The sequence below is a fragment of the Paramormyrops kingsleyae genome, chromosome 22 (assembly GCF_048594095.1).
Source record: "Paramormyrops kingsleyae isolate MSU_618 chromosome 22, PKINGS_0.4, whole genome shotgun sequence".
NCBI lineage: Eukaryota > Metazoa > Chordata > Actinopteri > Osteoglossiformes > Mormyridae > Paramormyrops > Paramormyrops kingsleyae.
This window is the reverse complement of record NC_132818.1, coordinates 12957074-12978422: the sequence shown is the minus strand read 5'-3', so window position 1 is coordinate 12978422 and position 21349 is coordinate 12957074. Positions and strand designations below refer to the sequence as shown.

The following is a 21349-nucleotide window of genomic DNA, read 5'->3' as shown; positions in this document are numbered from 1 at the left end:
AAAGTGATAAAATATGGGTTGGTGGATGCTGCGCCATCATCTAGCATTATTTCTGCCACGTCACATTTCCTGTTATTAAAACGACAAAAAACAAACGCCTGCCAAAGGTTTATCTGAACAATTATGCACTGTTACTTTATATGCAACATTGACTCAACGTGTTTACCGCGTATTACGTCAAACGTTCCGTGAATTATCTGTGGGCCAATCAGAGAGAAACAAACGAGAACCTGTCTCCTGTGGCCAATCAAAGAGAAATATACTCTAGTGTACGGCGCGTGGGACAATCAGAGCGAAATTTACTAAGACAGATCTCACGTGGTCCAATCAGAGTGAATCTATCGTTTAGTAACGAATGGCTGTCTAGACAAAAACTACAATCCACAAGACAACAACAAGTCCCATAATGCAGTGCGGAGGCCGTTTCCTGTGGTCGGGAGAGAGCCGTCGGCGCACACGAGGACTCGCGTTGAGCGCTGAGTCGGACCTCTTTCCGCTGCGTCGCCCTGCGAAGCCGGCTCGGTTTTACCTGGAAGACGGAAGGGCGCTTTTCGCGTGTGGGAACCGGCAGGGAGCTGCTTTTAAACGCTTTTAAAAGGAGGCGACCCAGATAAAAAGGCGCACCGGGCCGGGTGGTTATAAAACTGTGGAAGTGCGCAGTGAAATAGCGAGCCAGCGATGGAACCCATAGACAGTGCCCCCGACTCCTGGGAGCAGGAGGACGACAGCGAGGCCCCGGTCGACGTGCCGCTTCGAGCCGCTCTCGGCGCCCTCAACGTCCACGCCGCCGAGTTCGTGCCGGGTTTTCGCCAGATGGTCCCCACCGAAGAGCCCGGCCGCCGCGGTGAGTTGGCCGCCGCTTTTTATTTTCTCTCTTCCATCGTGTTAGCTTCAGCGGTCCGGCTGTAAGTCCGATAAAACCACCATAGGCATCGGGACTGGGCTGCAGTGTTTCCATAGGCCGGTACCGGGGCCGGCTGGCCCGCTAACTACCGTCCGCCCTACGCCTCCTCCCTGGGAGCCGGCCCGGTCATGAGGCGCCATGCTCATATCAGAGCAGCGGAAGCCGCCCTTATCTCCACCCGGGTGTTATCCCAACGTGTAATGGTGTCCATCCCCGCGTTTTTGGACCGGTACATCGGCCCGATCTTCGTGTCATACGTCTCCCTTGTGTCTACATGGTTGGGTTCGCCACCTGGCCCGGCGATCCGGGACTGTCAGGGATCTCACAAGTCTCACAGTTTACGGTGCAAATAGATGCATGTAATTTAGTTTGAAGGAAGAAAAATGCTCTTGAGTACGAGCTTGCTTAAATAGCCCATAAATGCGGAATCTCTCCACCCCTCACAGTAGTGTTCGCGGACACCCTCCCCCGTTTTGTTTTCCTGCTTATTGTCCTGTACCAGAGTGATACTTATTCACCATGTATAGTTACACTTCATCAGCCCTCCTGAAAAGCAGCACAGGCTGACTTTTGCGCGGTCTCATGCGGCTTCAGCGCTCTCCACCTTTTGCCCCCGGGGCTGAGCTACTCATGTCCTTCATTAAGCTGACAGGACTTCATTTACATCGCATTTACATTTATTTAGCAAAGCGATGTGCAAGCGCGTGGCCGCCAATTAAAACTTGGGCTTCAGATCAAGGTTTGACTAGCCAGTAATAAACAAACTGCATCAACAGTGTGATTTTCTGAACTGTCACTATAGTTTAGTGCCGTTACTATTAGTTCTGATTGTAGATAAAATGTGTCTTACAAGACATCAGGTTTTTGCAACTTTTTTTTTCTTTTTCCTTCCTAATACATATTTTTTTAAATCTTAAAACTGCTTTTGAGGAAAACAAAAGATAGAGGCATATTCCTGCTATCAAAATCAAATATGCTTAGGACATTAAAGGGTTTTAGAATATGTAAACAAATCCTGCTTCTTAATATCCAGCAGTGTGCCATCTGTGGCTGTTTCCATTCATTTGTTTGATCTGGCTTTTGTAATGCGCTCGCCTCCGATGATCCGTGCAGTTGACATTTCGCTGGAGTTCAAAACGATGGACAGAATCGAGAGATGTCACCCTCGGCGTGCTTTGTGACTGATCACTTTGGGGCATGTTGGCGACATGAGGGTCACATGTGCTGTAAGGTGGGCCCTAACCTTACTGCCGTGATCTTCTCTATTAGTGTTCCCCTGTCGGTGCATCTTGGGCCTCTTCTTTGTTGGCTATCCATCCTCATAGCTGAAGCTACCTCATTGTTCTAAACAAGTCAAAGCAGAGAGACTGACTCCAGTGGGTAGACTTCCCACTTGTGGGATTATTGGTTAAATCCCAGCTCTTTGGTGTTTATTCCTGGCAGCCTGGATGCTGTGGCTGCGGCAGTATTTACAGTGTGACAAACCACAAGTTAAGGTTTTAAGTTGGAGATGGGAGACGTGTCAACAGATCATTTAAGATCGCTTTTTAATATGATGTCTTTGAATAATTCCAGCATGTCGTTTAATGGGTTTTGCTCTAATTATAACATGGCTGTAAGGTCATTCGGCTTCTGTGACCAAGCGGACGCTTTCTGAAGCTGTGATCCTGAGCTGTACAGGCTCTCCTCACTTAACGACTGCCTTCCGTTCCTCTGAATAGGGGCCACCCCTTTCCAATACTTCAAGCATAAGAATAGAGGAGATCAGCTCTAATATACATTACTGAGGTTTGCATACTGTAAATAGAGGCAATTGTTTTTATTTATTCTGCATAAAGAAAAGCTATAAAGGAAACTCCATCTTGATAACTTTGTTTAAATTTGCATTACTCATATTGCACAACATAAAATATGATCAGCATAAATTATAAAAATGATGTATAAAAAAAAAATGGGACTGAGACAGAGTGATGCGAGATGAGATGCTTGACGCCAAGACACCGCGCTGCTGTTTCCACGACCAAAGTTCTTGTACAGCGTATAATACCGACAGATGGAGAGCTGGTCGTAAGTCAGGGTGGTCATTAAACAGGTAGGTCGTTAAGTGAGGAGCGCCTGTAGTCTTTGAAATCTGCAGTGGGGGTCTGAAGCTCATTTGTTTTCCCTGCAGGTTCCGAGACAGTCAACTCTACGGAAGCGTCAGAACCCGCTGGTACGTTCTGGATTCCGCATCATGCCTGTGGCTGTTGTTTTCTGGTCTGGTTGCCCATGACACTGTACCCTTTAGAGTTTGGCACTGTCTGTCATTCATTCCTGTCCGATAGTGACAACAAAACTTCATGGCCTTAGCATGTCACTGTGTTCCCAGACCACCTGTGAGCCATCCAGCATGCTGAGAGCAGTTCTTAAGGCTGAGAGGGTTCGCTGTTACTGTCTGTTGAATTTTCATCTTTCAGAGGTTAACATGAAACTCATCAACCCCTCAGCTGTAAAGCCGCCCGCTGACGATCTCCTCTGCTTACGAGCTGTAATCTGCTCCTTGAATTTTCCTGTTGCACCTGCTTCCGTTGCCCTAGAGCAGTGTTTCTCAGCGGGGATCCCCAGACAGTCCACATTGTTCACACTTGAGCTAGTCAGTTAAGAACACCGAATACCTAGTGCAGGTGGGTTGGGCACTGGGAGGAAGCAAAAACGTGGAGTGTCTGGGGATCGCTGGGGGCTGGGTTGAGAAATACTGCCCTAGACTTGCTGTCATTTCACGAAGGATACAGCGACACCAGATTCTAATGTTTGAAGGTTGGACTGCAGCTCTGGAACTGGGACAGTATCGCCTGCTGTGGTGTGCAGGTGCTCGCTTATTTTTTGCAGAGCCATGAACGTGGAACACTAGCTCCATTAGGGACTGAACAGGGGCTAGAACGCATGTGTGTGGTCATCAGAAAGATCCTGTCTCAACCCCCGGGGTGTCTGTGTCCAGCTCCCCTGGAGAATGGCGAGACGGGGGTGGCCACAGAGGAGACGTGGGAGCAGAAGGGGGCGGGACCCAGTGAGGCGGAGCCGGGAGGCGGCCCCGTGGGCGACGGGGGCACAGTCGGTCCATCTGCAGAGGAGGATGAAGAGGAGCCCCTGATGGAGGAAGAGGAGGAGGTGCCAAAGCCCAAACTGGCCCCTGCCCTGCCAGATGCGCCCAAGAAGGAGCACGTCAACGTTGTCTTCATTGGACACGTGGGTAAGTGTTTACGAGGCCGTGAGGTTTGATGGACGAAATGCCAGGACGCTGATGTCATCTTCCCCCTCTCTCCCCCCCCCCTCAGATGCTGGCAAGTCCACAATCGGAGGCCAGATCATGTGAGTGCCCATCTTATGCATGTTGTTGGACCACAGGAAATTCTGGGAGTCTGTGTGCATGCCTTCCCTTGCTACCAACCGTCTAAATCCTATCAGCTTGATGTAATAAGCTGCTGGCTTTGCAGCCGTTATGTTGCCTTGGCTCGCTGTTGGAGCAGGGACGTGCTGTGCCACGTGGGGGTGACGTTTCTCACATGTTGCCTCAGGTACTTAACAGGCATGGTGGAGAAGCGAACCTTGGAGAAGTATGAGAGAGAGGCCAAGGAGAAGAACAGAGAGACTTGGTGAGCCACGCCCACTCTGGCCACGGCCAGTCGGAGCAGGATTCTTAACAGCTTGTAGTTCTGTTGGTACTCCTGCTTTACGGGTCAGGGAGTGCTGACGGCCTTCGTCTCCTGGCGCAGGTACCTCTCCTGGGCCCTGGACACGAACCAGGAGGAACGGGACAAGGGCAAGACGGTGGAGGTCGGCCGGGCCTACTTCGAGACTGAAAAGAAGCACTTCACCATCCTGGATGCCCCAGGACACAAGAGCTTCGTACCCAACATGATTGGCGGGGCGTCGCAAGCCGACCTGGCCGTGCTGGTGAGGGGTGGGGGCGGTACATGCAGAATGGGAGATACAAACTAAGCCGTCAAAACTTTGGGTTATGTAAGTGGTTGGATGAACGTGGCTGGAGCTGCTCTCCTCGCCTCCCCGCAGGTGATCTCGGCCCGCAAAGGCGAGTTTGAGACGGGCTTCGAGAAGGGCGGCCAGACGCGGGAGCATGCCATGCTGGCCAAGACTGCTGGCGTGAAGCACCTCATCGTGCTCATCAACAAGATGGACGACCCTACGGTCAACTGGAGTCTGGAGAGGTGATCAGGCTGGGGGGCGTGGGAAGGTGATTAGGCTGGGGGGTGTGTGCAGTTTGTGTGCTTATGATTATGGGATGGACTGCCACTCAAGGTTAGAGGCTCCTGTTACTTTAAGTGGCCACGCATGTGTTGGAGACCAGCATCTGTCGGTAACAACACCCCCCCCCCCCCCCCCCCCCCCCCCAGGTACGAGGAGTGCAAGGAGAAGCTAGTGCCATTTCTAAAGAAGGTTGGATTCAACCCCAAGAAGGACATCCACTTCATGCCCTGCTCTGGACTGACGGGTGCCAATCTGAAGGAGCCCGCTGAGCTCTGCTCCTGGTACACGTAAGTCCCCGGCGCATCCCTGGGTATGAGGGCGGCTCCTTCCTGCTGGGGGCGGGGCTCACTGGACGTGTCCTTGGGTGTCAGGGCGGCTTGCGTGGCCATGCGACATTGGGCTTCTGCCTGAGTGTGACGGCTTTGTCACCAGTAAAGCTCTGGCAGGCATTAACCGGCTTGATGTCATTTAATGCCCGTGGCCTGCAGCAATCTGAGTAACTATGCCGTGTGTCACGCCTTCCGTGTTCATGAGGCGTGTTCCTGCCACACGCCTGCTTACCTGCACACTGCTGTATCCTGGACAACAAATTCCCCCCAAAGATCAAAACCTCTTTCTGTTCTCGTCCCACCAGAGGGCTTCCCTTCATCCCCCATCTGGACAGTCTGCCAAACTTCAACAGATCCAGCGATGGCCCAGTCAGGTTACCCATCGTGGACAAGTACAAGGTGGGCATGAGCTCCCCCCAGTGGTGCATGAGGGTGGTGTTACTGCGGCAATGGTGGTGGCAGAACAAACCTTCAGGTCCTTTAGTAATATTCCAGAAGGTGGTGCTCACGGCCTGCCTGCTAGGACCTGCCTGTCCACCTCTCTGCGTCTGTGAGCCCCCCCCTAACCAGCGTGACTCCCCTGCAGGACATGGGCACCGTGATTCTGGGGAAGCTCGAGTCGGGCTCCATCAGCAAGGCGCAGCAACTGGTGGTGATGCCGAACCGGGTAAGTGGCTGATTGGCACCCCGCGGCCTCCCTGTCACCTGCTGTCCTCTCCGGGGGGGGGAGCATCTAACATGGTCCTCTCTCCCCCCCCTGGGCAGCACACTGTGGAGGTGCTCAGCCTGCTTTCGGACGACGTGGAGACAGAGGACGCGGGTCCTGGGGAGAACCTCAAACTGCGGCTGAAGGGCATCGAGGAGGAGGAGATCCTGCCCGGCTTCATCCTCTGCACGCCCGAGAACCTCTGCCACTCGGGACGCACCTTCGATGCACAGGTGCCACCCCTCGAACCTGGGGCTTGGCGGGGGAGGGGTGCTTGGGGCATCGGGCCAGTCCTGCTCTTTAACCCACATGCATTGCTGCTTTGCAGATTGTCATCATCGAGCACAAGTCCATCATCTGTCCCGGTTACAACGCGGTGCTGCACATCCATACCTGCATTGAAGAAGTGCAGATCACGGTGAGGGGGGGGGGGGGTCGACCCAGGAAGTGGCAGCATGTGGCCTGAGAAATAGAGTGTGTGGTATCTTGACTGGCTGTAGTGTTACCTGTCAGTGATGTAACACATACATGCCTGTTGCCCCCCCCCCCCCCCGCGACCCCACCCAGGCCTTAATCTGCCTGGTAGACAAGAAGACGGGCGAGAAGAGCAAGACGCGGCCTCGCTTCGTCAAGCAGGACCAAGTGTGCATCGCCCGCCTGCGCACGGCGGGGACCATCTGCCTGGAGACCTTCAAGGACTTCCCCCAGATGGGCCGCTTCACGCTGCGGGACGAAGGTGGGCCGGGGGGAGGGGCAGTTCGCTTGGCACGCGGTGTGTTAAATTAGCACTCTGAGCAGTGGCTCCCCTCAGGAGGTGGATGACATCTTGCTACAGAGACTTGTACAGCAGCGAGGCATCATGGGTAGATAAATGTTTGCAGGACCCGGTTTAAGAAATAAGAAATAGGGTCTCTGTCATGAAGGCTATTGTAGAATAGTAGGAATACAATGTCCCTCCTTTCACTCGCACACATCTCAGCCTGAATAGTGAGAAAAATCAGAGGCTGGTTTCCTTAATGACCCGTCCACCCCCCACCGCAGGCAAAACCATCGCCATCGGCAAGGTGCTGAAGCTCGTCGCTGAGCGGGAGTGAAGTTGGGAGGTCTGTCCTTGCACGGCCCCTCCGACGGGGATGGCCGCTCCCCCACCTCTCTGCCTGCAGAAGACCAGCTTGTAAACTTGGATTTTTTTTTTTTTTAATTTTTAAAGGAATAAATGCAGACAAGACCCCCCCCCCCCCTCCCCGTGTCAGCTTTCTCATATTGAGAGCTCGGTTTCCCATTCGGGCGGCCCATCCCCGCCCCCCCAACCCACAGTCTGCCATCGATGCTCTAACTGACATCTGCTTCGTTTTCCTCCTTCAGAATGGCCGCAGTTACATTAAACAGACGCCGACTTGCTTGGAGTACAAATATGGTTTAGGGAAAAAAACAGCTTTCAGATGAACCAATCGAAACCAAATCGTTTGACATGTTGGTTGTAAGAGCCTTCCTTTGCTTATACAGAGATTGGGTTTTCTTAGAGACGTTCCTGCAGCGGGTGCGAGCATCACGTGTTAACAACTGTGAAAATAAAATATTAAATGGACGGAACCACAAGCTTGCTTGTACATGTGTCATACGTTTGTTTGGGAATTTAAACATATATATGACAAACACGTACAGAAAATGGATGGATAAAGTGTTCTATAATTGAATGAAAATGAAATACTAATATATAAAAACTGACGAAAAACAGGCCTAATTCTATTATCTCCAGATTTGCGCTGCGTTACAGATCTCTTCATAACAAAACATGTTTAACCTCTTACGGTTAGGTAGTTGAAACTATTCTAAGAAGCATAAGTTAACATAAAAGTGCAGTTAATATAAGCAAGAATTAACGTTGGCAACAAAATCTGATCGGTATAGGATTATGAAAACAAAGGACGGTCTCCCAGCCAAATTCATTACAGGCGTGTGGTAACCGGACACCGTTAAGCGGTAATCTCCGGTTTGTTTGTTTAATACAGTTTAAATGATTCGGATACAATAGGAACTGCTGCCTGCCGCCTTCCGTGCGTGTGGGATCCTACAGCGCAGAGCGAAGCAGCGGCTGTGTAGTGTTATCTGGCTCGATTATTCGCATGCTGAAAGGTCAACATGCACCCCGAGCTGCGGAAAGTAGTGAATGCCAGACGGTAGTGATGCAATGCAGGTGTTTTACGTGGGAGATGCCCGGGGTTGGGGGTATACCTTAAGGTCCGATTGCACGTTTCTTTTGGGTGCGTATGTTCTGACCCTCCCACCCTTTATTTCCCAGGGAGGACGGAGTTTTGCCTCCCCACCCCAAGATCCAAATGCCTAGTTCTTCAATCCTGTATCTTCCCAGAAAGGACCAAAACTGAATAATAGCTGGTTCCGTCATCTACACGTTTTTTCCACACCGCTACCTGTTGGGTTTAATCTTGATTACTGGAGCATCTGGGATATTCCAGAGTTGTCCTTATGCAAGACAAAGTATATAGACCTATATAATATGCAATAAAGCCTATGTCATTCCTTTGATTTTCCACTTTTTTTAAATACGTAACGAGTCTTACACGTTTTATATAGGTACTTTTCGTCCATTCTCCACGTGCTTATGTAGTACGGGGTCGCGGTGGACCTATTCCAGAGAGCACAGGGGACAGGAAAGGGGACAGCAGTCCAATTTTTACAGGAAACGCCCCGAGGATATGCCAGCTTCATTTATTAGTTAATACACCCGCAACAGGAAATCTCACAAGATGAAGATAAATTCATTTGCATATTATAGTAATCAGGCACATATCAAAGGCAGTGTTTAGTTTTATTTATGCGAGTAAATTTTATTCTATTTATGGCTTCCGAAACAACGTAATGTATAGCCGTTGAGTGTATTCGTTGTGATATAGGCCTAATATAGTCCTATAGTCAGATTTCATACAGTTAAGTATAGGTGTGTTATAAAGAAAAAAAACCCTCCTATCTATCAATCCATTCATCCATCCACCTTTCAACTTACAATGGACGGAGCCACGGGGCCTCATTCGTGGTCACGGAAAATGATAAATATTGGATATTAGGTTAAATTATTTAACAAATGATCTGGGTAGTTTTTTGTATTCCCATTGATTCTCATTTCTTACCATTGAGAAAAACTTTATTCTAAGTCTACATATGAGAGTATCATGGAGTGATCGCTACGGGACAAGAAAAAACATGCATCGTGAGTCTGATATTATCCGGCAAACCTTATCAGTCCTCATGCGCAAAGGTCGGAGCGGCGCAGCCTCGGCTCCAGCCTCCGCCGGGACATGGTGACGCAGAGCATCCCCGCCCCCGGTGCCTTTCCTCCACCACTCCCGGTGGACAGGTAGCGCTAGGCTCCTACACCTGGTCCGACACACCTGGAGCGACAGGCAGCTTTTCTAGGGAGTTCGGCCAGAAAAACATCAGTCTGAGCATGCATTGCGAATGAGCGCCGTCATTAACGCTACCTGGGGGACAAAGAGGACCATATTTTATCCGTCGCACCTGTCCCCGACATGGAGACTGCAATTCGGGGACTCGGGCGCTGCTCCTGCGCCTTTTGGCTTGCGGTGGTCTTTGATGTGTTTGGGCTCATCGTCCTTCTGGTGGGAGTTTTCGCCGACTTGTTTTTCTACGATTTCCTCATTTACGCTGGCGCTATCATCATCTTCCTGAGCCTCGTCTGGTGGGTTTTCTGGTACACGGGCAACATCGAAGTCCCGCCGGAGGATCTGGAGGACGACGTGGGCTTGCTGAAAAAGGACAGGGGCATCGACGCCTTGGTGCGCAGACTGTCGAGTCGCCTGTCCAACGGGATCAGGAGTTCCTTCCGAGGGAACAGGAGGGGCGACCAGCCTGTAACAGTGCCCACACGGGGTGGGGGTAGCAGGGGGCAAATACCAGTGACTCTCCCTATGGCTCCGCAGGAAGGTCTACACACCGTGTCTGCAGGCGTACGGAACCAAGCAGCATCTCCGTCGCACAGGACTACAGAAACTTCGGCCATCTGATCATTTAAAAAAGTTTTTAACGGTCGTTTTTATCACCTTGAGTAAGTATTATTATTATTATTGTTGTTGTTGTCATTATTATTATTATTATTATTATTATTATTATGCACAAAATTCTTTAATTTGTTTTAAATAGTTTTTTGATGTTGTGTTGTTTCCTGGAAAAACGACTGTAATTGTCGTAAAATGGGAACAAGGATATTTGTTTTTCTTGTTAATAATTAACCCAGTTCTATGGGTGTACCTCAGACCAACACCATCAAATGTCCTAGGACTGCTGTGAATGTGATTGATAATCTCTCAGAAGGGCAACCTTTGGAGTTTGCTAAGGACTAAGAACGCTATTCACATTATGTGACTATAGCACTTAACTTGATAAATACCGAACAGCAACAACTCTTATTTACAACAGGAATTAACAGTAATTGTTCATTTTGTATTCACTTGCTGTTATTTTAAATATTGTATTATTTTTCTTTGTTTGGAAAATTGTTTTCAAATAATAGTGAATTAAAAGAAAAAGGTGATATTTCTCGTATTTCATTACTCTACAGTAAAAGGAAGAAGAAGTCATTTGGATCCCGCATTGCAACCTACGCACGCCACGTGCCAGTAAACGAGTCTGATAACCCCGCACCTGGCCTCTCTTCCTCAGTAATCCTCTTAACCTGTTTACAAGTACTTTAAATTTATGTGAAATACCAGTGAATTTTCTATAATTTGTCTGCAAACAGATCCCGTTTTTTTTGTGGATTATATACATCTAATCCTTTCGTCGCTGTGCTTTCTTTTTTTACTGTGAAAATTTATATCACGGATTTTGCACTATTTTGTACATTTGATTGATTACACTTAAATAAAATATGATTTCAATCAGCAGTGTTTTGCAGCTACACACAAAGTAAACCTTTTAGCTCACTGTTTAGTGTTCTATGGCAATATTCTAGATTCTAGAATATCTACAATATCATTTTACCATGTCAAAAAAACTTTTTTTACCCCCCCCAAAGCCACATCACCTGAACAATGCTGAAAATGGGGAAATAGTTTTGTTTGTATTTTCTAACCATTTAAAATATTATAAGTTGTTCATGACGTGCCGTTTAGAAATTTGCAAACTAGTGTCAGCAGTTGAACAACGTACAACTCTATATAAATAACTTGTGAAATTCATGTATGTAATTACACACCATAAACCAGCAAACACACTCACGGGGTGCAGAGTACAAAGTCAATGAAGCGCTTCCACAAAGAGCTTAGGCTTTTTTGTAGCTGTTTATATCTATTTCATATTTGTTTTCTCTATAATTATGTCTATGAATTTGCGCATAAATATGTGTACGTTACAATGAATTTAAACCCTCCTGATATTTTAATATGAGCAGCATAGTGGCGCTGTTGCTTCACACTTCTTGGATTGGCGCCTGTGCACCGAGTGTGTGGAACCTGCGTATTATTGTGGTTTCCTCTGAGTGATTTGGAGCTTTTTGTACTGTGTGCCCTACAATGGACTGGCATCCTGTCCGAGGTGTTCTCCTGCCTTGTGTCCTGCTGGTTAAATGGTTGGAAGACGGATGGATACATTTTAATAAACCACGTCCATTTGTATCCACTCAACGATATGGTAAGGTGACATTGAGTACCAGAGTGAAAATCTCCCTGTTGTTCATACAACTTCATTGCAGTAAAAAAAATAATCCTGAAAAAGGGTTTCTCCCGTTCCTGCAGGTACATTATCTAAAACTGGTGGACAAACTGGGATTACCTTTCTAAAACCTGGCGTCAGAAAACGATCAATATGACATTGATACATCGAGTTACGCATATTGATTTTTAAGAACACAAGATCAATCAATGCATAGTATCCCCTTGGCTACAACAAGTAATGGCGATATAATGTATAAAACACAAAACAGAATCTTATTATTGTTACTGTACATTTACATAGTGGACGAGTCCAATATTGAGTTCAAGCTCTTCGTTTATTTTTCTAAAGAATCTGCATGAACTATAAGCATAAATTTATCTTAATAGAACGTGCCAGATCTTGTAATTATTTACATCTGCATTGTTATTACTTTACGAGCAGCGTCTCATTTTAAAATACATGGAAATAATAGCACAATAACGCCGGCGACTGCATTGTAACTTCCGGCCGATAGTTTGTTTTCGCAACAACATCCGGGTCAAAGGTGTGCTGCGGAAGGCGGGTCTTCCTCTCGTGACGCTTGGGTGGAAGAGCTAAAACGCACATGTTGCTTTGGGAATAGCCGCGGTGATTATCGGTATTTAGGAAAATCAGTTTGGCAACTACTTTAAGGAACGTGTTCGTGCTGTCCTGCTGCAGCTGAGCCAACTGTTTATCGATCTGTTACTATAATTATAAAGTAGTGATTTACTAGTTACAAGCACGGTTGTTCAAACATTCTGCTATCTTTAGCAGGACTGTAAAAACATGGAGATTGAGAACAGGGATTTCATGAACACTCCGCCGGTGAAGACTGTGCGCTTCGGGGGAAATGTTGTGGACACGCTGACAAAGTTTAAACAAGTGAGGCCCCGGTTGATATTGTATTTATAAACATCGTCTCTTAATATACCATATTTAACGTTCTGCTTTGTGTTTTCAAGGGTGACACGCGCGATTATGAGTTGTTAAAACACCAGCTGACGGACCCGGACATCAAAGTAAGCATGTTTTCTGAACTACAGCACTAGGAATCCGTTTACGTGTGCGGGACCTTATTCTGCGGTATGAACGAACCCAGATCTCCACGTTGTCGTTGATGAATTTGCTCCTCTCAATCTGACCAGGATGCCCAGATCATTAACTGGCTGCAGGAGTTCCGTAACTGTGTAACTCAGCTGACCAAGGACCACGAGCAGCTGGTGTATGCCGTCCTGGTGAGCTTGGCAAAGGCTGGGTAGCTCGCTCAGATGTTCGGCCAATGCCACGCCGCCTTTCCCGTAATACAGTATTTGTCATCTTAGAGACTGCCATGGCTCAAAAGAAGCCCGTCAGTGGTGGAGGAGTACCTGGCATTCCTGAGCAACCTCGTCTCTGCTCAGACCGTTTATCTGAGGTCTTGTCTGAAAATGATTGTCTCCAATTTCACACCTGGTGAGCCCATGTCCATCCAGAACAACTTTAGCTGTCAAATGTATGCTTAAAGCCATTCGTTCATAATATCTGTCTATTTTATAAAACAGGGCGAATTATTGTCCAGGAAGGAGATGTCAACATTTCAGACTCTGACGATGACGACGAAAGTAAGTTATGTTCATGATGTCTCATCTCATGTTTGTTTTTATTTCAATATAAGAAATGTCGTGATGAATGATACCAAATTGTGTTGTAATTTTAATGAAGGTTAATTGATTTAATTGGTGGTTAGCTACGCATGCGCCGTTGACATATAACCTTGGTGTTTTCGCTCGTAAGCGGAGTGATCTTGTTTCACTGTATATTCATTATCCTTGTTTGAAGACCTTCCCAGGAACTTTGACCGTTGCCATCAAGGTTTGCAGATGATTGGACGATATGTTCCATCGTAAGTATCATGTTAGAAATTAAATGAATGTGACATTGCTGTGGCAGAGGTGGATAGTTCAGGTTCAAAATAAAATCCAGACGAAGGTGTATGGGCCAAGCTCAGTGTATTTTATTTGAATAATTATCGACCGTTGCAGTTCAGATGAGGTATGTTACATTATCCAAGTTTAAGTTTGCAAGTAATATTTCGGGAGACGATTTCATTATTCTTGATTTGTCGTGCTGATTTCCAGTAAAACGGTACTGTCACTTTAAGAATTTAGACCTGGGGTGGCTTTCCAGAAAGCAATCGATCTTATCGAATAACGAACAAGATAACGAACAACGTAAGTAAAGAACAAGTGAGGTCTACGTGCATTTCCAGAAACCTGCATCATTCCAAAATTAACGAACAAACTTTAAGTAGTACTTTGTCGGCTCTTCCACTGGCCTCCATATGAGAAAATCCCAGACTGTTGATAACAGAAAAATTGATCCCACGTATTTCAATGTCATGTGATTGTCACACCAGACATATGCAAATGTAAATAAAAATACAAGCTAATTAGAAAAAAGCAACCAAAATTAAGACCAAAATAAATTAACCTATTTGTTGATATAAAAATGAGCTCAAAATCTGATGATCTTTCCTTGTAAACAAAACGCAATGGTGAGCAGCAATAGGAGAGGGAAGTAACGCTTCTTAAGCTGTGTTGTTAAAGCTGCACTTACACTATGTATATGAATTTATGTGAAATCAACTCTGTTTTAATTCTCCTCCCTTATATTCAAAGTCAAACCAGCAAGCTATATGAGGATAAAGAATGAGAATAGTCAGCTGGTTGGTTGAAATAAAATCTTAGTCTGGATTTGTACTTTCTGGACCTGAACTGTCCACCTCTGGCTGTGTCAAGTACAGGCTGATTGGTTGTGGGATCTGGACCTCAGTGCCGTCTTCTGTTTTAGCACCAGCAGGTTTCTGATGCCCATTCTCTGCGAGAAATTCCCTTTTATGCACAAATCAGCACGCACGCTGGTAAGGGCAGCCCCCCCGTCGGCGTCCGCTGTCTCCTTTAGCGTCGAGTGACGCCTCCGCTGACATGCCCTCGTTCCGCAGGAGTGCTACGTGCACAACGTGCTCCGGGTCTCCATATTCTTCCCAGTCCTGCGGCGGGAGATCCTGGAGCTGGTCGTGGGAAAGATGCTCAAGCTAGATGTGAGTGTGAAGCCTGTGGGTGTTGGGATGGAGGTGGGCAGGGTGCTCCGCCTCCTTGCTGGTCCCCGTCATCTTTGGCTTCTCTTAATGTGAATTTGTTTTGTTGGCCATAGGACTCGTGTAGAAGCACAGATGTCCTGACAGTTTTTAAATGGATTTCTGTGGCCCATCACAGGTGAGCGCCCCCCACAGGGAGATCGAGGAAGTGGAGGAGAGTGCCGCAGCCCAGCAGCTGGCCAGCGATGGCGATCAGGACGAGTGCCTGTTCGACATGGTAATGGCGAAAGCTGAGCTTTGAGTCTTGGGGGGTGTAAATGTGAGTGTGAGGTAAACTGAAGGCCCCGAACCCCCCCAGGAGGATGAGGAGGGGACCCCCAGGGCACCTCCTGCAGCTGTGGAGCACAGCGCTATGGCGCATCCGGTGGCCGAGCAGCTGGACATGCTGATGTGCGTGATGCTGGCGTACGTGAAGGACGTCTGCCACGAGAACGGTGAGGGTGCCGGGGGCGGTGGTGGGGCGTCAGGGCGGCTCGTCGTGCTTACAGGACCCCAGGTTGTGAATCTGAATCCTCATTTTGGAGTAAAGTGCTCAGTGTCTGATTCTGAAGAGGCTTTTTAGAGCAGCTGTGAGGGAGATCGCCGTGGCGAGTGAAATGTGTGCTCGCTGACGCCCCCTGCTGTCGGCCCTTCGCTCAGGCTCGCTGCACCTGGAGCACACGAAAGCGCTGTACCGGGACCTGGTGTCGGTATTCGACAAGCTCATCCTCCCCACGCACGCTTCCTGCCACGTGCAGTTCCTGCTTTTCTACCTCTGCAGCTTCCGATTGGTGAGTCGCCGGCGTGTGTGTGTGTGTGTGCGTGCCGGCTGGCCGTCCTCTCCAGACATGTGACCCGCTTTCAACCCCCCGGCCCAGGGCCTCGCTGAGGCCTTCCTGGAGCACCTGTGGAAGCTGCTGCAGAGCCCCTCCCAGCCGGCGGTGCTGCGCCACACCGCGGCCGGCTACGTCGGCAGCTTTCTGGCCCGCGCCAAGTTTGTCCCCGTGGTGTGAGTGTCCTTCTCCCTCAGGCTGTCGCCGCCTCCGTATCAATAAACGATCGGAAGCAGTTTCGCCACTAGATGAAGTGGTTGGTAGGTTCTCCTGGGCCGTGACGCACCTTCGCTTCCTTCGCTTATCCTGCCTGTCCCTCCCAGCACGGTGAAGGCCTGTCTGGATCTGTTGGTACCCTGGCTGCACCAGTACATCGACAGCCAAGATGCGAACTCCGCCACCTTCTGCGACGTCACCTTGCACGGGCCGTTCTACGCGGCCTGCCAGGCGGTCTTCTACACGCTGGTCTTCAGGCACCAGGCCATTCTGGAGGGGAGCATGCGTAAAGGTGAGCAGGCAGGGGTCTGGGGGATGCCAGGTGGGTCGCTTGACTCAACATGGCTGTTATTGTGGTGGTATTCCACTAGGAGGAGCTCTGTTTGGTTGTATTACCAGACAGTGTAAGCCCTCCCACTTTATGGTCTTCTGCCTTGTGCAGATGTTGTGGCTCCTTCCAGGGGGAAATGGGGCGGGGCCAGTCTGATCTCTACCCTGATTGGTGCGTCTGCTTCCAGGTCTGTCCTACCTCCAGGGCCTGAACCTGGAGCGCATTGTGATGAGTCAGCTGAACCCCCTCAAGGTCTGCTTGCCTCCCATCACCTCCATGTTCGCCGCCATCTCCAGGTAGGGCATCGGCTCCACGCCCATGTGGCTCCATGCTGGCTTTCCCTGGCTGGTGTGAACAGTCGTGTCAAGGGCTGCAGTGTTTGGTCGTGGAGTCGTGAACTAATATCCAGCTGCTGCTTTTTGAACCCCTGAGGAGATGGGCAGGGCGCTTGGTCCCTGAGCTTCCTGCCGGTTTTTCCACAGGAAGTATCAGCTGGTGTTCTGCTACACCATCATCGAACGCAACAATCGACTCGTGCTGCCCGTGGTCAGAAGCGGCCAAGGGGGTGACGCCCAGCCAGCCAACACCAACCCCCTGGACAGTTTCTTTCCCTTTGATCCCTACCTGCTGAAGAGGTGCGTTCACACGTCCCCACATAGGTGGCATCTGGCCGTGTGGTTCTCACTGGAGAAGAAGCCTGTGGGTGGAGACAGGGCTCACTGGCTTGTGATGGGCCGGTTCCTTCAGCGCTGCGGTTGTAGTCGCATTTGGGTGGTGTTTCTACTGACGCTTCTGCGATTTAAAAGCGTTCTTCGTGTACCAGGTCAGGGAAACTCATCGAGCCTCTGTACCAGGTGTGGAAGGAGCCCAGCGACTGTGAGGCAGACTCTCCCAAAACCGCCGGCAGAAAGGTGAGACAAAGTACGCTTTTCCACTGCCACCAAGAACCGAGCCGTACCACAGACTGGTATTGATACGTTCCGATAACTCGGAACTTAAATCTTTCCCACCTCCTACTTAAAAAATAGTACTAAGGAATCGCTGAACGGAATGGATTCAAAATGCAAATACAGTAAAACCGGTCTAAGTCGACACTCACGGGACCAGCTTAAAAGTAACGACTTAGGTGTATCTCGTCAATTCTCTAAGTCGACACTTTGGCGATTTATGTCTATCTCGCCGTTTTGCCGACTAGTAAATATAACACCATACCTCTACTACACCGCACTATACACGCGAGACTTAAGACCAGGGAGCGACTAGTGCGATAGGTGGGGATTCCCCGTTTCTACATTGCCGTGGTGACAAGCAGGCGGCGGGAATGCAGCGATTGGGGTGTCGATTTACAGGTAGGAAAATCCATTCATTTGTGGTGTTCGGGATTTAGGTGACGACTAAGGGAATTTGACGACTTGCAAGCGGCGATTTACACAAGGAATTTTAAAGGAAACATCATTAGGAAAAATCGGGACTTTTGCTTGAGCGTCGACTTGTGCACATTGAGTTACAAGCCGGCGACTTAGACCAGTTTTACTGTATATGTGCAAACGAATGCTAATTCTGCTAGCATTTGATGCTAACAAAGACGGCAATCTTAGACTTGCTAGCAGAAATGACTACAAAGTAAATCATACACTGTGTGAATTGTAAATTGTGCATCTCTTCACTCTTGCGTTGCTGTTGCTCTCAGAACCCGCAAAGCCTTTACTGAGCCAATTCTTCTGAAGTGGCAAACCAAAGTGAGCTGGAACCACGCTGTAACTAGTTTCTCTTCTCGGTACGGCTCAGGTGCGGGTGGGTTCCTGTATGCCAGTGGAAAAGCCCCAAAAGTTCCTCGGAATGTCAGATGGAATGGCAGGAATTCGGTCTTTGCTATTGGCTTGGAATCACTACTAGGCCGCTGTCTTTCAGGACCCTGCAGAGGAGGAGGATGACTTTCTGCACGGAGAGACCCCACAGGTGGACGCCATGGTGGGCATCACCCCCGGCTCCTATGAGTCACAATCCCAGAGCCCTAGCAGCGTGGGCTCCCCCCCAGTCACTTTCCTTCACCGGCCCTTCTAGCCATGAGCTGCGACCTCACCAAGATGGCCGTCGACCCAGCGAGCCTACATCCTGCAGTCAGGGCTGACACCCCCTCCCCCCCCTCTGTGAGAGCTCAGTGGTGGCCCCCACTCCGTCTCCCAGGGGACAAATCTCTCCAAAACCGGTATCATCAAGCCGTCAGGCAGGCTGTTCCACAGTCCAGTACACGAGGTCTGATTGGACACTGAAGGTGGGAGTATGGAGGTTGGGGTCCCTCCTGTACCCAGTATGATGTGGGGTCTGACCCACCTGCTCGGTGGTGTGGGTTCTGTGTCCATGTTTAAATAGCAGGTAGACGAGGTAAACCTACCTGTTTATGTTGAACCAGAAGCGGAAGCCCCTTCCTGTTGGGACAGGAACTGCATTTTGGGGAAACCTTTAATGAGGACTGCAATGACTCCCCCCCACAGGGTGTCTGACCCCCAGGACTCAGGGTCACTCTGGGCAAAACTGCAACCCGTCCGGATCCTCCTCTGCGTGTCTCTCTCCGTAGGAGCACCTTGTGTGGGACACTCAGTCTGATGCAGTCATGCAGACGTTGGCTGCAGTTCAGCTCGCATGAACAGTTTTGTTTGATATAAAACTCCATTGAGGTTGCTTGTGTTTTCGGGGATGGGGGGTGGTTTGGGGCTGAAACGGGCCTTGGATGCAGTGGGTCTGTTTACCATGATGCCCCAGTACCTGAGTAACGATCTCTGCTCTTTGCCCCTGTGGAGTGTCTGCATTCCTCTGAACGCTGGCTTGGAGGTCGTCGTGAAAGCAGCACCTCAGACCTTTGCATCTTGGTGAGAGTCGCTGGCTCATCTGGTGGCACCGGATTAAGGCGGCGTCACGTTCCCGGACCTCCGGGCCCTGCTGCCATAGCCGATCCGCCGTAACCGGCCGCGGAGGCGCACCTGTTTATGCCACAGAATCTGTCCTGCTTCAGTAAATTAGCAGCCAAACAGTAATTATTCTGCAAATGTTGTGTAAGTAAAATGCTTTACTCAGACGGGAAAATGAGAGCCGGCTTCCTGTGTGGGATTCATCGCGTAATTAAGTCAGGAGCGAGTGGCTTAAATTAAAATGGCACTCATCAGGCGGAATGTGCTGGAATGAGGCAGTTCCAGTGACATGATCGGGCCCCACCTGCATGCTAGTTGTGTGTGTGTGTGCGCGTGTGTGTGTGTGTGCGCGCGTGTGTGTGTGCACGCGCGCGCATCCACTTTTTATTTTATAATCACCTGTTTCATTATGTTTCCTGGATGTTTTGTATGATTATCTGTGTAATCTATGACTTTTGCATGGTCTGATGTTGGTGATAATTTAATGTTTGCTGGTAATAAAAGTTTGGCCTTTGACCGCCGCTGCAGGTTTTCCTGTGTTTCGTATCTGTAATCAATGCTTACATTTAGCTTCTGCTGTAACGTGAAACCATTTTCACGTCTCCTACACATTTGTACATGTGTCTGTGTTTGTGTTTAATCGGGACAACAGATAAACTCCGTCTCCCTTGACATTATGTATGTGAGTGTTTAGAGAACACTGAATGTTTAATGTATGTATAAGGTGACAGTCTGACTGCAGGACACGCACTCGCCCAGGACAGGTATATACCTGAACATTAGGTATATAATGTTCAGGTGTGTACTGCCGTCTTGGGTGCACGTCTGCAGTAATTATAAAGTAACCTTGATGTCAAATGTGGCACTAGAATAACTGAAGGTAAGAAGATACATTTTACATTAAATAGTGAATTTTTTCAAGGAAGAGCCAAAGTGTCTATAAATGACAATACAATGTAACACTTGTTACAGTGGTGGTATTATGTACTCTGTATGGAGTATTTATTACTCCTACAGGGTTACTGTCCTTTATGTTACCGTTTTGTATTAAAGATGCTTCAGCTGAATGGCTCTGTGCCATCAAGGTACATCAGCCGTTCCCCTTCGGGGATTTGAGTTGGCGGATGTTTAGTGAAATTGTTGCCATTTTCTTGGGACACAGGAATGAGACTGGATAATGATACACTCTGCCCCCCCCCCCCCCCCCCCCCCCGACCCCCCGACCCCCCAAGCCTACCTTACCTGTAGGTCGCTTTGGACAAAAGCATCCACTAAATAAATTAAATGCCAATGTAAATAATACCAAGGCTACAACGTTTAAGAAATGGCTCCCGGACAAAGGGGGATTACCTTTTTTTACCACTAGGTGGTGGTGTTGTCTAAAAGTTTAGTGCTGAGTTCATTCGCAAAGCGCTCCGTTAAGCGCTTTTCAGGGGGAACGTCTCCCTTGGTCAGGCATTACACTGGCTGTGACAGCGTCCCCCCCGCCCCCCCATGACCGATGTTGCACTCATGGCCCAGTACTCCTTTTCTGCCTTCCCTGATGTTGCTGTGTCTGAATGGTGGCATGACTAGACTGAAGTGATCACTGAGATATCCCAGCAGCCCCTGCTTCCGGCCTGTCCCCTCCCTGGGACCGTCTTCTGTCTTAAATGTTTGGGTATGCTAAAAATGTCAAGCAAACATTTGAGGTGTGGCTAGCTCTGGAAAGCCTGTGATAATCGGCGCTAATCACCTCTGCGGTTAACACAACAACTGGTGCTGCCAGGAACTCATGGAGCAGCAGATGTTCAGGGCCAAGGAAAGAGATCCTGGAGTGGGGGGATTGTTACACAAAAATATTTTGAGAAAATAGAGAAAGCCAATCAAATTGTACAGGAGGTGGGACCAAACTATCGGAAGTCTCGGTCCCACCTCACCTGCAATCTGATTGGTTATCTCTCTGAACCAATCACTTTTCCTTCTGCCCTCAGAACATATTTGTGTAACTAAAACTATCACAAGCTTGTTTTTGTGGGATATTCAAAAAAAGTCTGGGCAAAGTTTTAT

The 21349-nt window shown here is 48.8% G+C and overlaps 3 protein-coding genes across 6 annotated transcripts; all 3 read left to right on the top strand.

Moving 5' to 3' along the window:
* The first annotated feature begins 410 nt into the window (after positions 1 to 410).
* LOC111849167 (eukaryotic peptide chain release factor GTP-binding subunit ERF3A-like) lies at positions 411 to 7783 on the top strand. The gene is made up of 14 exons (XM_072704920.1): positions 411 to 844; positions 3075 to 3116; positions 3882 to 4133; positions 4219 to 4252; positions 4459 to 4536; positions 4657 to 4837; positions 4955 to 5109; positions 5296 to 5436; positions 5784 to 5877; positions 6065 to 6145; positions 6244 to 6417; positions 6513 to 6602; positions 6752 to 6920; positions 7226 to 7783. The coding sequence occupies exons 1-14, from the start codon at positions 679 to 681 to the stop codon at positions 7276 to 7278; spliced, it is 1710 nt and encodes a 569-aa protein (XP_072561021.1). The 5' UTR covers positions 411 to 678; the 3' UTR covers positions 7279 to 7783.
* Positions 7784 to 9494: 1711 nt separating this feature from the next.
* Positions 9495 to 11103, top strand: LOC111858188 (transmembrane protein 238). The gene is made up of 2 exons (XM_023839727.2): positions 9495 to 10268; positions 10782 to 11103. The coding sequence occupies exon 1, from the start codon at positions 9733 to 9735 to the stop codon at positions 10225 to 10227; it is 495 nt and encodes a 164-aa protein (XP_023695495.1). The 5' UTR covers positions 9495 to 9732; the 3' UTR covers positions 10228 to 10268; positions 10782 to 11103.
* A 343-nt stretch (positions 11104 to 11446) lies between these two features.
* Positions 11447 to 19821, top strand: rrn3 (RRN3 homolog, RNA polymerase I transcription factor). Of its 4 annotated transcripts, none has more exons than XM_023821663.2 (18): positions 11447 to 11851; positions 12671 to 12778; positions 12859 to 12915; positions 13042 to 13131; positions 13219 to 13348; positions 13438 to 13497; positions 13715 to 13778; positions 14726 to 14795; positions 14877 to 14975; positions 15151 to 15249; positions 15331 to 15466; positions 15672 to 15802; positions 15890 to 16020; positions 16168 to 16352; positions 16579 to 16687; positions 16874 to 17026; positions 17215 to 17302; positions 18303 to 19821. In XM_023821663.2, exons 1-18 carry the CDS (start codon positions 11849 to 11851, stop codon positions 18453 to 18455), a joined length of 1866 nt encoding a protein of 621 aa, XP_023677431.1. In that variant the 5' UTR covers positions 11447 to 11848; the 3' UTR covers positions 18456 to 19821. The 4 variants fall into 4 exon arrangements, with proteins under 4 accessions (XP_023677431.1, XP_023677430.1, XP_023677433.1 ...); XM_023821662.2 differs by having other exon boundaries at positions 12668 to 12778; XM_023821665.2 differs by lacking the exon at positions 11447 to 11851 and adding an exon at positions 12404 to 12502.
* The last annotated feature ends 1528 nt before the right edge of the window (positions 19822 to 21349 follow it).

Coding starts and splice junctions, on each gene's coding strand:
- LOC111849167 (XM_072704920.1), top strand. CDS start 679: ATGGAACCCATAGACAGTGCCCCCGACTCCTGGGAGCAGGAGGACGAC. Junction 5,110..5,295: donor GTCAACTGGAGTCTGGAGAG/GTGATCAGGCTG, acceptor CCCCCCCCCCAG/GTACGAGGAGTGCAAGGAGA. Junction 5,878..6,064: donor CCATCGTGGACAAGTACAAG/GTGGGCATGAGC, acceptor ACTCCCCTGCAG/GACATGGGCACCGTGATTCT.
- LOC111858188 (XM_023839727.2), top strand. CDS start 9,733: ATGGAGACTGCAATTCGGGGACTCGGGCGCTGCTCCTGCGCCTTTTGG.
- rrn3 (XM_023821662.2), top strand. Junction 12,779..12,858: donor CGCTGACAAAGTTTAAACAA/GTGAGGCCCCGG, acceptor TGTGTTTTCAAG/GGTGACACGCGCGATTATGA. Junction 15,467..15,671: donor GGACGTCTGCCACGAGAACG/GTGAGGGTGCCG, acceptor CCCTTCGCTCAG/GCTCGCTGCACCTGGAGCAC.